Source organism: Oncorhynchus masou, chromosome 5 (assembly GCF_036934945.1).
Source record: "Oncorhynchus masou masou isolate Uvic2021 chromosome 5, UVic_Omas_1.1, whole genome shotgun sequence".
Classification (NCBI taxonomy): domain Eukaryota; kingdom Metazoa; phylum Chordata; class Actinopteri; order Salmoniformes; family Salmonidae; genus Oncorhynchus; species Oncorhynchus masou.
The window spans coordinates 18,285,823-18,302,320 of record NC_088216.1 but is presented as its reverse complement, the minus strand read 5'-3'; the positions used below and the strand labels follow the sequence as shown (position 1 = coordinate 18,302,320).

At 43.3% G+C, this 16,498-nt stretch overlaps 1 protein-coding gene across 4 annotated transcripts in view; it reads right to left on the bottom strand.

Moving 5' to 3' along the window:
* Nucleotides 1–379: 379 nt before the first annotated feature.
* The window catches only part of LOC135535478 (transcription activator BRG1), a 31,770-nt gene continuing 15,651 nt past the window's right edge, over nucleotides 380–16,498 (bottom strand). The window contains exons 12-32 of one of the 4 annotated variants that reach the window (XM_064962087.1): nucleotides 15,839–15,992; nucleotides 15,458–15,621; nucleotides 14,821–14,887; nucleotides 14,436–14,546; nucleotides 14,015–14,257; nucleotides 12,125–12,238; nucleotides 11,687–11,794; nucleotides 8,743–8,829; nucleotides 8,593–8,639; nucleotides 8,332–8,498; nucleotides 7,733–7,896; nucleotides 7,168–7,437; nucleotides 6,477–6,554; nucleotides 6,047–6,265; nucleotides 5,475–5,737; nucleotides 5,090–5,198; nucleotides 4,906–5,007; nucleotides 4,352–4,508; nucleotides 3,990–4,141; nucleotides 3,760–3,840; nucleotides 380–3,022 (exon numbers count right to left, since the gene is read on the bottom strand). In XM_064962087.1, coding sequence (XP_064818159.1) covers nucleotides 3,805–3,840; nucleotides 3,990–4,141; nucleotides 4,352–4,508; nucleotides 4,906–5,007; nucleotides 5,090–5,198; nucleotides 5,475–5,737; nucleotides 6,047–6,265; nucleotides 6,477–6,554; nucleotides 7,168–7,437; nucleotides 7,733–7,896; nucleotides 8,332–8,498; nucleotides 8,593–8,639; nucleotides 8,743–8,829; nucleotides 11,687–11,794; nucleotides 12,125–12,238; nucleotides 14,015–14,257; nucleotides 14,436–14,546; nucleotides 14,821–14,887; nucleotides 15,458–15,621; nucleotides 15,839–15,992 — 2,812 coding nt within the window. In that variant the 3' untranslated portion in view covers nucleotides 380–3,022; nucleotides 3,760–3,804. Of the gene's footprint in view, nucleotides 3,841–3,989; nucleotides 4,142–4,351; nucleotides 4,509–4,905; nucleotides 5,008–5,089; nucleotides 5,199–5,474; nucleotides 5,738–6,046; nucleotides 6,266–6,476; nucleotides 6,555–7,167; nucleotides 7,438–7,732; nucleotides 7,897–8,331; nucleotides 8,499–8,592; nucleotides 8,640–8,742; nucleotides 8,830–11,686; nucleotides 11,795–12,124; nucleotides 12,239–14,014; nucleotides 14,258–14,435; nucleotides 14,547–14,820; nucleotides 14,888–15,457; nucleotides 15,622–15,838; nucleotides 15,993–16,498 lie in introns of all 4 variants that reach the window. The other 3 variants (XM_064962089.1, XM_064962086.1, XM_064962088.1) reach the window with 3 other exon arrangements.

Sequence of the window (16,498 nt, the reverse complement as noted above, 5' to 3'; positions counted from 1 at the left end):
CTGTGGACAAGAACTGCCATTACACCATCATGCACTAAGCACAATTACCTGTAGGTCTGAAATCAAATGGAAATCATCACATTTCTTCATAAGAAATTGAATATGAATACTGCAGCCTATGTATCTCAATTGTTTCCTTACTGTAGTGTATTGTAGTCTTGAAGATCCAGTGAATGACAACATGATACAGAGCTCCCCAACATCGAATGAGGGAGTCGAATACTGCCGCTTTGGTTGATACCTCTTCTAGGGCCCTGTGTTTTGCGCAATCATTTATCTTGTATTTAAAACCTTTCCACAAAATGATAATTACACTAAAAATCGAAGCAATTGACGTAGGATGGCCCTGACTATATGACATGAAAGTAAAAGAGGACAGTTTGATGAAAAAGCTTTAAATAAAAGGTTCAAATCCAGGCATGTCACATAATTGCACAAAACACTCAGACCTACTCATAACATTAACTTTGTCATATGAAAAAAATACAGTACATTGGATTGTATCCTACACACATACATTGAGTATACACAACATTAAGAGCACATGCTCTATCTATGACAGACTGACCAGGTGCATCAAGGTGAAAGCTATGCTCTCTTGTTGATGTCACTTGTTAAATGCACTTCAATCAGTGTAGATGAAGGGGAGGAGACGGGTTAAAGAAGGACTTTTAAGCCTTCAGACAATTGAGACATGGATTGTGTGTGTGTGTGTGTGTGTGTGTGTGTGTGTGTGTGTGTGTGTGTGTGTGTGTGTGTGTGTGTGTGTGTGTGTGTGTGTGTGTGTGTGTGTGTGTGTGTGTGTGTGTGTGTGTGTGTGTGTGTGTGTGTGTGTGTGTGCCATTCAGAGTTTGAATGGGCAAGACAAAATATTTAAGTGCCTTTGAACGGGGTATGGTAGTAAGTGCCAGGTGCACCGGTTTGAGTGTGTCAAGAACTGCAACGCTGCTGGGTTTTTCACGCTCAACAGTTTCCCATATGTATCAAGAATGGTCCACCATCCACAGGACATCCAGCCAACTTGACACAGCTGTGGGAAGCATTGGAGCCAACAAGGGCCAGCCTCCCTGTAGAATGCATTCAACACCTTATAGAGTCCATGCCCCGACAAACTGAAACTGTTCTGAGGGCAACAGGAGGCGCAACCCAATATTAGGAAGGTGGTCCTAGTGTTTTGTACACTCAGTGTATACATGCATCTCTAGAATGACATAACCATAGATATCTAACACCGTACCGCCATGAGGCGTAATGAATACAGAGAAGAACTACTGTCCCTCTGGTCCGTCATCTTAAAAACAACAAACATGGAAGAAAATGTGCAAAAAAGTAGATTCAAACAGTTTGACATTTTGTTTAGCTACGCTAGGAAAGCAGCACAACATCCAAATAGAAGCATTTGAAATTTCACGTACTGCTACATAACTTAATGTATTATTAATAGTTAGGGGCAAACTTAACGTCCATTTAAATATCATTTTCACGTGGTCAGCATTGACGTCAACGGGAGACTTTGGGATACATTTCATTCGATTGGCCCTTTCCGGCTATGCACCTTTGAAAGGCAACATTTCCGAGTTGGCAGAGACCGCATTCACGGTAAATGCTGCCTATGTAGGCTCAATCGGGAATTACCTTTAAATGTCAAGTGCGCTATAACGAGGATCATCCACACTTCTGGATTGAATCCAGGCCTAAGTGAGACTAAGTGAAAATTTGACCTAAATGGAAGTTAGGATTTGCCCCTTAATTAATTGTTATACAATCATCAGTAATAACAGAGTGTAGAGTAATAGTATAGTAATAACTACTGAAAGCAGCATCTCTGGTGCAGTTACTGGGCGAGTTATGGAATAATACATGGACAGGTACTGTATGTCAGTTTTAGCTTGGGGTCAATTCCATTTCAACTCAAGTCAGTTTAGGACGGAGCCTTGCTCAAATGTACACAGATTCCTAGAACCACCACAGAAAGAAACAGTGGCAATTCTAACAGAAGGCCTCTGTCAAAATAGACGATTAACACACACCTACAGTGTCTTCAGAAAGAATTCGCACCCCACATTTTGTTGTGACAGCCTGAATTAAAAATGTATTCAATTGATTTTGTGTCACTGATCTACACACAATACCCCATAATGTCAAAGTGGAATTATTTATTTTTTATTAATTAGAAATTAAAAGCTGAAATGTCTTGAGTCTATAAATATTCAACCCCTTTGTTATGGCAAGCATACATAAGTCAATGAGTAAAATGTGCTTAACAAGTCACATAATAAGTTGCATGGACTCACTCTGTGTTCAATAATAGTGTTTAACATGATTTTTGAAAAACTACCCCCTCTCTGTACCCCACACATACAGATAATTGTGAAGTCCCTCAGTCGAGCAGTGATTTTCAAACAGATTCAACCACAAAGACCAGGGAGGTTTTTCAATGCCTAGCAAAGAAGGGCACCTATTTGTAGATGGGTAAAACAAAATGTAAAAAGCAGACTTTGAATATCCCTTTGAGCATGGTGAAGTTATTAATTACACTTTGGATGGTGTATTAATACACCCAGTCGATACAAAGATACAGGCATCCTTCCTAACTCAGTTGCCAAAGAAGAAGGAAACTGCTCAGGGATTTCACCATGAGGCCAATGGTGATTTTAAAACAGTTACAGATTTTAATGGCTGTGATAGGAGAAAACTGAGGATGGATCAACAACACTGTAGTTACTCCACAATACTAACCTAAATTACAGAGTGAAAAGAAGGAAGCCTGTACAGAATAAAACTAAATCCCGTTTGCAACAAGGCACTAAAGTAATACTACAAAAAATGTGGAAAAGCAATGCAATGTTTTTGGGGGCAAATCCATTACCGAGTACCACTCTACATATTGTAATTGTTAAGGACTGGGGGAGTTTTTCTGGACAGAAAAGAAACAACAGTCAAAATCCTAGAGGAAAACCTGGTTCAGTCTGCCTTCCACCAGACACTGGGAGATGAATTCACCTTTCAGCAGGACAATAACCTAAAACACATGGCCAAATATACACTGGAGTTACTTACCAAGAAGACAGTGAATGTTCCTGAGTGGCCGAGTTACAGTTTTGACATACATCTACTTGAAAATCTACTGTAAGACCTGAAAACGGTTTTCTCGCAATGACCAACAACCACTTTGACAGAGCTTGAAGAATTTTGAAAAGAATAAAAGGCAAATGTGGCACAATCCAGGTGTGTAAAGATCTTAGAGACCCGGAAAGACTCACAGCTGTAATCACTGCCAAATATGTTTCTACAAAGTATTGATTCAAGTCATGTAAATTAGATATTTCATTTTCAATAGATTTGCAAACATTTCTAAAAACATGTTTTCACTTTGTCATTATGGGGCATTGTGTGTAGATGGGTGTCAAAAAATATATAAATATTTTTAAATTCAGACTGTAACACAGCAAAATGTGGAATAAGTCAAGCAGTATGAATACTTACTGAAGGCCCTGTATATGGCCTCAACTTCCCCCCAAAATACACCAGACATAATAAATAACACTTTTAGTAATTGACACATATTACATGAACAAGGTTGTGTAGATCGCTAACAGTATGAGGCAGAATTAGTCTATTTTCCACACCTAAGCAGAGCTTCAGGTCCAGTAGTTGTTATGAAAGCTGTGCTAATGTACATAACAGGGAGAGAGTTGGCGTCAATATGAAGTGAAATGCCCCAGTCCCAAGTAGATATGAAATGGAGTTGAACAAAACCTGGTAATGATGGAAGTAGAGTTGGAGTAAGTAGCTAGTTTCCATTTAGGATTCTTCATCTGTGCCACTGGGGGAGCGTTCCTGTGAGAGGTGGAACAGGAGAGAGACAGAAACATAAAGAGAGAGAGGGGGGGATATTTCTGGGTTCCATGCACAATATGTGCAACACATTTTTGCAGAGGGATTATAAAACAAAACATCAAAGATGGAAGGTGCAAACACACACACACCTCCTCTGCCCTCACCTCCTCCTGCTCCTCTTCAGTGTCGTCGTCGCTGACTACAGGTTTGGCTCGGGTGCGCCCCAGACGTCTCCTACCCTTCCCCCGGTCGCTACTCTTCTCTCTCCGTCCCAGACGGATCTTCACCTTCACTGAGCGGGCTAGAGGATGGACACACACACATTCATATCATACACATGCAGATGCAGACACACACACAAACACACACCACAGGATCAACACAACACAGTTTATTGCAAGGTCACAGAGGTGGCTGGTTTAATCGTTCTTTCTCTGTCTTTCATTCATTCTTTATTTTTCTCAATATATATTTTTTCCCTTCTTCCTTCCTGTGCTTCTTCATTCCTTACTTCCTTTCTTCAGTGATGACTCACACTCTGACTCGGAGCCTTCGTCCAGGTCCTCCTCCTCTTCCTCACTGTCCTCTCCCTCGCTGTCCTCCTCCTTCTCGATCTTCTGTCTCAGACTGGTGAACACCGACTGGAGCACGATGGAGTCCTCGTAGATCTGGGAACGAGGCAGCAACCAGACGATAGACCGATGTAGCTATTTTAGGCCCATGCACAGACGCAGTTGGACATGTGCCAACAATGGTATTGTTATTTGGTCCACTGCTTATTGTTATTCAGCCTTAACCTGCTTCAAAACATTCAAATAAAAAAGTTGATCAAAAAAAGGACTGGTCCCTTGATACATTTTTATACAGTAACAAGAGGGCATACAGGAAGACCAGAGCAGTTACAACTCTTGGAATCAGCATCTCTAATGAAGTTACTGGACGATGTGAGTTAAAGTCGATAAACACACAAAGTCATTCACTTATTTAATCTACTGTTACATCTATTGTCATCGATGTGCTTGTGTTGTTGTGTACTCAGTCCAGTGTAACGTGTGTGTGTCTCACCAGTGATCCCTCCAGGTTGAAGGTCTGTGCGTTCTGAAAGAGTAGCATCACATCTCTCTCCAGGTCTCCGAGACTACGGTATCTGTGGCTACGGATCCTCTCCTACAGGAGGGGCAGACAGGAGAGCGGGAGACAGAGAGATTAGAGGGGGGATGAGAATGAGTGTGTGTGTGTGTTAATTTACCTTGATTTTCCTGAAGTCGACAGGCTTGCGGATGAGCTCGTAGTACTCTGGCAGCTCTTTGCGCGAGGGCAGCTGGATGAAGACCTCACTCAGCTGACGACCATTACTGCTGTGAAAGACATCACCAGAGATACTGATGTTAGTGCCCGTAGTACCGATGTTACACAGACAGTCAGTATTGCAGCATGTTGTGGCCCATTTGGGAATCAGACTCACAACTATGGTGTTGCAAGCACCTTGATCCAACCTAGCCAGGTCCCAAACATGTTTGGCATGACAAGGAGTGGCGTGACGACACAAGCAGACTGGTACCCAGGCTAGCTCCAACCAGCATGTAAGTCAAAATGGCAAAGCAAGCTGAAGAGAACACCAGCCCCAGTCTTACCTGTCTTTGTATTTAATAACAGCGTCCACTATCTTCTTCATCTTCTTGGTGAGAGCGGGGGGGTTGGGGGAGAGTTTCTCTGCGGGGGGGCGTCCCCTCTTCTTCTGTCTCTTCCCGTCATCGTCCTTGTCCCGGCTCCGCCTGCCCCCCGAGGAGGAAGAGGAGGGGCCAGGGAGGTCATCGCGGTCACGCTTTCGCTTCCGGGTGGTCTTCTTGTGACGCACCTCCTCCTCGATCTCCTCTAACGTGCCTTCCTCAATGGCCTGGAGGGAGAAAGAAAGAGAGAGGGAGGGAAAAGAGAGAGGGAGGGGGAGAGAGAGGGAGGGGGAGAGAGAGAGAAAGAGGGAGGGAGAAAGCGAGAGAAAGAGAGAGCGAAAGAGAGGGAGGGGGGAGTGAGAAAGAGAGGGAGGGAGAAGGCGTGCGAGAGAGAGAGAGAGAGAGAGAGAGAGAGAGCGAGTAAGCGAGAGAGCGAGGGAGGCAAACATGATGAGCACCGTGTCACTTGATAAACAACATCGAATGAATACACCATTCCCAGAGTGTAATTTGACCCCTGACCCTTGACCTCTAACCTTGAGCCACTGCTTCTCGGTGAGTGAGTCACTGTAGTCCACCTCCTTGCGCTGGCGGGACCCCCTCCCGAACATCTTCTCCTCTTCCTCCTCACAGGTGAGTCTCTCCACCTCTGCGTCATCCTTCATGATCCAGGTGGGCAGCTCGTCCTCCTCCATCAGACGGGGCTTACGGCGGGGGTTACGAGCGTCCTCACGCCTCCTGTCCAGGTCCATGCGCTGGAGGGGGAGATAGAGACCAGGACAAGGGGCAGGAGAGAGGAGAAGACAGAGGTAGAAGGAGGAGAGGAGAAAGAGGAAACGAAGGTGTAAGGTAGTAGGAAGAGAAAAGAACAGAGTATTCTGCATCATTGTATGTATAGATATTGGATTGGCCCTTGACACGTTGACCCAGAGAAATGACCACGATGACCAACAGACACTAACTAACCATGAAGTGGTCAAACTCCTCCTCGCTCCTGGCGATCATCTGGTTGACCGTCTCATCGTCTGGCACCTCGTCTTCCTCCTGAGCGGTCAAACACACATCAATTGACAGACAGACACAACACACAGCAGGACAGGAGGACATGAGCAAAGCTAAAGCTCTATCCACTCTAGCCTGGTTCCAGATCTGTTTGTGACCATATGACCAATGACAAGAGGAATTGTCAGACAGAACAACATCCAATCCACCACTTTGTAAAGAATAGCTCTGTGACAACATCAAGTAATGGGTCAATATACACAACATGTAAAGTCTTTAAAACACTATTAGCATTCAAAAGAAGTGTAGATGAAATACAATCCACATTGTGTTTGTCCACCGAAGACAAATACACAAGGGACAAAATGTGTGAGAGAAAGAGAGTGGTGAAAAGAAGAAAGAGGGATTGAAAGAAAGAAAGAGAGAGACAGAGACAGAGAGAGAGAGCGACAAAGAGAGAGAGAGAGAGAGAGAGAGAGAGAGAGAGAGAGAGAGAGAGAGAGAGAGAGAGAGAGAGAGAGAGAGAGAGAGATGTATAATGGATGAAAAAGAGGAAGAGGGAAGAACAGTACAACGGAGAGAGGTAGGTGTGTCAGTGGGCAGCGTGGGAATTCTGAGGGTGTGGGAGTTCCGGGCTTTCGTCGGTCACACCCACCCAAGACCCCCCAGACTTCCACCCGCCGCCCGGGGCCCCGACCTCGTCCTGTTCCTCGTGCTCCAGGATAGCCTGCAGGAAAGCCCGGCGCTCGTGGCTCGATGACTTCTGGTCAAACATGCCGGCCTGGATGACCTTCTGGTCCACGTTGAGTTTGTACTTGGCCGCCGCCAGGATCTTCTCCTCTACGGAGTTGACGGTGCAGAGACGCAGGACGCGGACCTCGTTCAGTTGGCCGATGCGGTGCGCACGGTCCTGGGCCTGCAGGTCCTGGAGAGAGAGGGAGGGGAGGTGGTTAGAATACGGTAGGATACTTTGGGCTGAATCGTTAGACATTCGTAGTTCAAATTCCGATGGCTAGCAGTGATTCAGTTAGTATCTGGCCCATGGTGGCATGTCAATACTAACATGCTAAGTTCAGTGGGATATTTTGTACTTCTAACTGAATACTCACTCAAGTAATGTTAAAATATGACTTCAACTACTAACATTGCAAGTGTACCTGCTGTGGGTTCCAGCCAATCCCTTAGGAGTTGTGTGTGTGTGTGTGTGTTACTCCCCCTACCTGGTGAGGGTTCCAGTCAGAGTCGAAGATGACCACAGTGTCAGCTGACTGCAGGTTGAGGCCCAGCCCGCCGGCTCTGGTACTGAGCAGGAAGATGAAGTACTGGGAGGCCGGGTCGTTAAACGCCTTCAACAGCATGCCCCTGTCCTCTGCTTTGGTGGTGCCTGGAGGGAGGGAGAGGGGGGCGGAGGGAGGGAGAGGGGGCGGAGGGAGGGAGAGGGGGGCGGAGGGAGGGAGAGGGGGCGGAGGGAGGGAGGGGGGGCGGAGGAAGAGAGAGGGGAGGGAGGGAAGTGGATGAGTAAAACACAGCATCTAAGAGAGACAGAAATCCCAACTTTGATTTTGTATCATATACGTGGCAGACATGGGTTCAAAAAGTATTTATTTTCTAGACTATAAAATACGTTGAGTATGATTGAGTCTTTATGGACTGCCAGATGGGTGGGTTTTGTACCGTTTGTTCCATTGCACCAGGCATGTATGAGAAAAGATGCCAAGTAACTATTTGAACCCAATTCTGATACTGAGACACACACACACACACACACACACACACACACACACACACACACACACACACACGCACACACACACAGTACCGTCCAGACGCAGGTGCTTGAAGTTGCGGTAGGCGAAGTAGTCCTCCATGATGGTCATGAGCGAGGTCATCTGACAGAACAACAACACCTTGTGGTTGGTGGCCCTCAGCTTGGGCAGGATACGGTCCAGCACCTCAAACTTCCCCGAGGCTCGGTACAGGTCAAGACTAGGGGCAGAGAGAGAACACAACCAGGCCAATAGAGTGAAAGCATTTCGGGTCGTTGTTGTGAAAATTACAATCAATCGACTTATGCACTTACCCACTCACTATCCCTCCGGAAAATCCTAAATGCTCAGAGAAAGATTCCTGTGAACAAATTCAGAATTGTGGCGGGATTAGTTCATCAATAGAAAGTATACTCCCACTGTATGTACCTCTATCTGTGTGTGTGTGTGTATTCCCACTGTACCTCTATCTGTTGGAACATGTAGGGATGGTTACAGATCTTCCTCAACTGCATGATGGTGTTCATCAGAGTCTTGGTACCTCCTTTGCCCTACAATAGAGACACAGATATTACAGGAGGATTTACCCTACAATAGAGACACAGATATTACAGGAGGATTTACCCTACAATAGACACACAGATATTACAGGAGGATTTACCCTACAATAGACACACAGATATTACAGGAGGATTTACCCTACAATAGACACACAGATATTACAGGAGGATTTACAATACAATAGACACACAGATATTACAGACACACAGATATTACAGGAGGATTTACCCTACAATAGACACACAGATATTACATGAGGATTTACCCTACAGGAGGATTTACCAGGAGGATTTACACAATAGACACACAGATATTACAGGAGGATTTACCCACAATAGACACACAGATATTACAGGAGGATTTACCCTACAATAGACACACAGATATTACAGGAGGATTTACCCTAAAATAGACAAATATTACAGATATTACAGGAGGAGATTTACCCCACAATAGACACACAGATATTACAGGAGGATTTACCCTACAATAGACACACAGATATTACAGATATTATTACAGGAGGATTTACCCTACAATAGACACACAGATATTACAGGAGGATTTACCCTACAATAGACACACAGATATTACAGGAGGATTTACCCTACAATAGACACACAGATATACCCTACAATAGACACACAGATATTACAGGAGGATTTACCCTACAATAGACACACAGATATTACAGGAGGATTTACCCTACAATAGACACACAGATATTACAGGAGGATTTACCCTACAATAGACACACAGATATTACAGGAGGATTTACCCTACAATAGACACACAGATATTACAGGAGGATTTACCCTACAATAGACACACAGATATTACAGGAGGATTTACCCTACAATAGACACACAGATATTACAGGAGGATTTACCCTACAATAGACACACAGATATTACAGGAGGATTTACCCTACAATAGACACACAGATATTACAGACACACAATAGACACACAATATTACAGGAGGATTTACCCTACAATAGACACACAGATATTACAGGAGGATTTACCCTACAATAGACACACAGATATTACAGGAGGATTTACCCTACAATAGACACACAGATATTACATGAGGATTTACCCTACAATAGACACACAGATATTACAGGAGGATTTACCCTAAAATAGACAAACAGATATTACAGGAGGATTTACCCTACAATAGACACACAGATATTACAGGAGGATTTACCCTACAATAGACACACAGATATTACAGGATTTACCCTACAATAGACACACAGATTTACAATACCCTACAATAGACACACAGATATTACAGGAGGATTTACTCTACAATAGACACACAGATATTACAGGAGGATTTATCTTACAATAGACACACAGATATTACAGGAGGATTTACCCTACAATAGACACACAGATATTACAGGAGGATTTACAATACAATAGACACACAGATATTACATGAGGATTTACCCTACAATAGACACACAGATATTACAGGAGGATTTACCCTACAATAGACACACAGATATTACAGGAGGATTTACCCTAAAATAGACAAACAGATATTACAGGAGGATTTACCCTACAATATTACAGACACAATAGACACACAGATATTACAGGAGGATTTACACAATTACAATATTACAGACACAATAGACACACAGATATTACAGGAGGATTTACAGATATTACAGGAGGATTTACCCTACAATAGACAATATTACAGGAGGATTTACCCTACAATAGACACACAGATATTACAGGAGGATTTACCCCACAATAGACACACAGATATTACAGGAGGATTTACCCCACAATAGACACACAGATATTACAGGAGGATTTACCCAATAGACACACAGATATTACAGACACACAGATATTACAGGAGGATTTACCCTACAATAGACACACAGATATTACAGGAGGATTTACCCTACAATAGACACACAGATATTACAGGAGGATTTACCCTACAATAGACACACAGATATTACAGGAGGATTTCCCCCACAACAGACACACAGATATTACAGGAGGATTTACCCCACAATAGACACACAGATATTACAGGAGGATTTACCCTACAATAGACACACAGATATTACAGGAGGATTTACCCTACAATATTACAGACACACAATAGACACACAGATATTACAGGAGGATTTACAATAGACACACAGATACAATAGACACACAGATATTACAGGAGGATTTACCCTAGACACACAGATATTACAGGACACACAGATATTACAGGAGGATTTACCCTACAATAGACACACAGATATTACAGGAGGATTTACCCTACAATAGACACACAGATATTACAATTTACCCTACAATAGACACACAGATATTACAGGAGGATTTACCCTACAATAGACACACAGATATTACAGGAGGATTTACCCTACAATAGACACACAGATATTACAGGAGGATTTACCCTACAATAGACACACAGATATTACAGGAGGATTTACCCTACAATAGACACACAGATATTACAGGAGGATTTACCCCACAATAGACACACAGATATTACAGGAGGAGTTCAGGATTTTACCACTTGATGTTAGATGGTTCCTCACCATGAAAATAGTATATGGACCTGGGGAAACTAATCTACTTTAGCCACAAGCTTTGAATTTATGGAAGTGAGGCATGTAAGAATGTTTTTAAAACAAGACAAAACTAATACTGTCTTGTACATTTTATAATTATTTCACCTTGCAATATAATCAAAAAGCTTCTTATACATATTCATATATACAGAATATGATCCCAAAAAAAGTATATTTTACAAACTGTATGTTTTGGACAAAGAACTTGAGTTATTCCTTCTCACCTTCTTGTCCTTCTCAGAGCCGTCTGTCAGTAGGACTCCCTTGGCCTGCATATGTCTGTACAGAACCCTCTGGAGCGCTGACATATCACACTTTATTACATACTCCACCTGGAGGACAGAGAGAGACAGAGACAGAGAGACAGAGAGAGAGACAGAGAGAGAGACAGAGAGAGAGAGAGAGAGAGAGAGAGAGAGAGAGAGAGAGAGAGAGACAGAGAGAGAGAGAGAGAGACAGAGAGAGAGAGAGAGAGACGTAGTGAGAGAGAGAGAGATCTATAAACCAATCAATCAATTAAAACCACAGAATGGAGATATTATGCAGCTGAAAAATACCTGAGAACATAGGTAAGAAGACACCCAACGGACAAGATACTGAAGAAAGCTGTGAACATGAGTTTGTATTTAAAAGAAATGTGAAGATGGAGAGACGTACGATACCTTTTCCGGTAGCTGAGCCTCTACTTCCTTCTTGAGCCTGCGTAACAGGAAGGGGCGGAGCACCTTGTGGAGGCGACGGATAATCAGGATGGTCTCCTCTTCATTTAGATCCACCTGGAGAGAAGAAGAGAAAGAAATGTATACAAATGACTAAAGGTACACTACTGTTCAAAAGTTTGGGGTCACTTGGAAATGTCCTTGTTTTTGAAAGAAAAGCACATTTTTTTTGTCCATTAAAATAACATCAAATTGATCAGAAATACAGTGTAGACAATGTTAATGTTGTAAATGACTGCTATAGCTGGAAACGGCTGATTTTTTATGGAATATCTACATAGGCGTACAGAGGCCCATTATCAGCAACCATCACTACTGTGTTCCAATTGCATATTGTGTTAGCTAATCCAAGTTTATCATTTTGAAAATGCTAATAGAAAACCCTTTTGCAATTATCTTAGCACAGCTGAAAACTGTTGTTCTGATTAAAGAAGCAATAAAACTGTCCTTCTTTAGACTAGTTGAGTATCTGGAGCATCAGCATTTGTGGGTTCGATTACAGGCTCAAAATGGCCAGAAACAAAGACCTTTCTTCTGAAACTCGTCAGTCTATTCTTGTTCCGAGAAATGAAGGCTATTCCATGCGAGAAATTGCAAGAAACTGAAGATCTTGTACAAACCTGTGTATTACTCCCTTCACAGAACAGCGCAAACTGTCTTTAATCAGAATAGAAAGAGGAGTGGGAGGCCCCGGTGCACAACTGAGCAAGAGGACAAGTATATTAGAGTGTCTAGTTTGAGAAACAGACTGGCAGCTTCAACTGGCAGCTTCATTAAATAGTACCCGCAAAACACCAGTCTCAACGTCAACAGTGAAGAGGCAATTGCGGTATGCTGGCCTTCTAGGCAGAGTTGCAAAGAAAAAGCCTTATCTTAGACTGGCCAATAAAAAGAAAAGATTAAGATGGGCAAAAGAACACAGACACTGGACAGAGGAAATGCCAATAGTTTCCTGCTAAAATAGTAACAATGTCTACACTGTATTTCTGATCCATTTGATATTATTTTAATAGGCAAAAAACATGCTTTTCTTTCAAAAACAAGGACATTTCTAAGTGACCCCAAACTTTTGAACAGTAGTGTACGTAGCAGTGATTGTCAGCTGGCAACCCGCGGGACAGATGAGCTGATTAAATGTGGGCCGCAGCCTCCCAAGTGCGCAGCGGTCTAAGGCACTGCATCATTGAGGCGTCACTACAGACCCGGGTTTGATCCCAGGCTGTGTCACAACCAGCCGTGACCGCAAGTCCCATAGTGTGGCGCACAATTGGCCCAGTGTCGTCCGGTTTAGGGGAGGGTTTGGCTGGGGGGCTGTACTTGGCTCATTGCGCTCTAGCGACTCCTTGTTACCCCTGGTCTGTGGTTGTGAGGCCTGTTGGACGTACTGCCAAATTTTCTAAAATGCCATTGGAGGTGGCTTATAATAGAGAAATTAACATTAAATTCTCTGGCAACAGCTCTGGTGGACATTGCTGCTGTCAGCATGCCAATTGCACACTCCCTCAAAACTTGAGACATCTGTGGTATTGTGTTGTGTGACAAAACTGCACATTTTCAAGTCCCAGCACAACGTGCACCTGTGTAATGATCATGCTGTTTAATCAGCTTCTTGATAATCCACACCTGTCAGGTGGATGGATTACCTTGGCAAAGGAGAAATGCTCACGAACAGGGATGTAAACAAATTTGTGCACAAAATGTGAGAGAAATACACTTTCTGAGATCTTTTATTTCTGTTCATGAAACATGGGACCAACACTTTACATGTTGCGTTCATATTTTTGTTAAGTTTATATAGCATTTCTCAACTTCTTTCAGCTAAAAAAAACTCACCTTCTCTCCAGTCATAGCGAATGGTGCATTGAACCACTGTTCGAAGGTACTGCAGCTCTTAAAGATGGTGGGCAGGAGAAAGTTGAGCAGGGCCCAGAGCTCAGGCAGCTTGTTCTGGAGCGGTGTCCCAGTTAGGAGCACTCTCCTGGGGGCCAGGTAGTGAGTGTTGAGGACCTGGGTTAGCTTACAGTGGTGGTTCTTCATCCGGTGGCCCTCGTCCACGATCATGTACTTCCACCGGATCTGTGGGGGGAGAGGGAGCAGGGGAGTGGAGGAGGAGAGAGAGTGAGAGAGAGAGAGGGAGAAAGAGGGTTGGGGAGTACGAGAAGACAGAAAGAGGGTATATAGGTCATCAGTCAAATGGTCATGGTGAGAGCTGTTCAAAATCACGCTGGCGGTAGAGTGTGCGTCAGTGTGTTACCTTGGCTAGGACCTGTTTATCCTTGATGATGTACTCATAGGTAGTGAGGAGAACGTTGAACTTGCCGCTGCGTAGCTGGGGGATGAAGGCCCTTCTGGCCTGAGGGGAACCCTACAGAGACAACATGAAGGACAGGAACTCGGATTTAACTTGACATTAATGAATTCATTAAATGAATAGTTACTAGAATGGCGTGACATTACATTTGTATTCATAATAGGCCTAGTTGTTGTTGCTCTGGCTGCAAGTGATACACTTTTGATTTGAATGCATTATAGACAGGCTTCCACACGGCCGCCCATATGGCTGTATTTCAGGACCCCATAGTAATCAGTGTTTCCATGGTTACCATATAGTTGGCAGAAGGTTAGCTGCTCCAACTCACCTTGTAGGAGACTTTCACTACAGACGGAGCCCACTTGTCAAACTCATACACCCAGTTAGAGAGAGTTCTGTCAATGTGAGAAGAGAGGAAAACAGAGGGCCAAACTTACCTAAGCAAACAAATAGCACTGTACCCATAGCGATAGATACATATATATATATTACTATTCTATTTTATTTTAATTATTACTTTTTAATTATGCGACTGTACCAAACCTTACCCACCCCTCTCTCCGGATCATTGTTTCCCTCTCATTAGTACTGTACTCCATCATATCGTGTATGACAGTCACGTTAAGTGTACTATGAATACAGTTACAATTAAAGGGACAGTACTCTTCAAAGGTCCCACACCATCAGTTGTGTATACCCAGCTATATACTTGTCCGTCAACCACAAATTAATGGAAAAAATAAGCAAAGGAAATGATGTGGAGCTTATGTCTTCCATTCATTTTGGACTGTGGCACATAGCTGAATCTACAAAACGGCCTGTGACATGGACTTACAGTAGCTCAACATACGACCAATGTTGGGGTCTTGAAAACGTGACTGATTTTGGAGTGTAATGTCCCTTTAAAGTTTAATTGTAATTGAAGCCATGGTTCTCCGTGCGTGGCAGAGCGGTACAGTACTCACGAGAGCGGTACTATGATGAGGAAAGGTCCGTTGACTCGTTTGTTCTCCATCAGGTACGTGATGAGAGCGATGGTCTGGATGGTCTTTCCTAGGCCCATCTCATCAGCCAGGATACCATTCAGATTGTTGTTGTAGAGAGACACCAGCCACTCCAGACCTTTAATCTGAGGGAGGGAGGGACAAACAGTTTGAGTGGAAAGGACAGACAAGGAAAGAAAGAGGAGAGAGACAAGGAGAAGAAGAGGAGAGAGAATCAACAGGGGAAGACAAAGGACAATGTCAGCCAGCCAAAATTGTACAGGTTGGTCTGGGTCTCTTCTAATGACTTTAGAAAAATGTCACTTCTCAGGCTTATTCAGCCTCTTGTCAGTGCTGCTTCACCTGGTACTGTTTCAGTTGTCCGTTGATGAGTATAGTGGACTGTTTCTCCACTCTCTCAGTGACAGCATGGGCCACAGCGTAGTAAGACTGGAGTCCCCGAGCGAACGCTGCCTCCGCACTGTTATACTCATCATCCACATCCTGTTTAGCGTGCCTAGGGACGGAACCAGGGAAGAAACAATATCAGTGGCTGAATGGCTTTAATGCAATCACTGTAGCACTTTGAGATAGTTTTTCAATGAGAAACGTGTTATAAATTCAATGTATTATTATTTATTATGAGCCCTATAAAGTAAGTGTGCTATTTAAAAAAAATTCTAGCGCTATGAGAGACAAGCATCTTTAGCTGGAAAATTCACTCTGTCATTGATAAGGATTTGCAAGTCAGCAAAACAGCATTAGGGTCAATTTCTCACTGAATATTAAATGGATCTTTTGACCCCAAACCTGAATTGTAGGCATTTCTGTCTTTATGGCTTATTTAAATATATCCAATGTGTAGGCAGGAGAGCACAACAGGTGAATCTCAATTGTGTCTCCTTGTACCCTTTCTTCTTGCCTCCACAAAACACATTGGAGAAGGTCAGAGGTTTGAGATTCACCCAATTCCTCACTGAAAATCAATGTTTCTTTTGACTCCAACCCTGAATCATACACCAG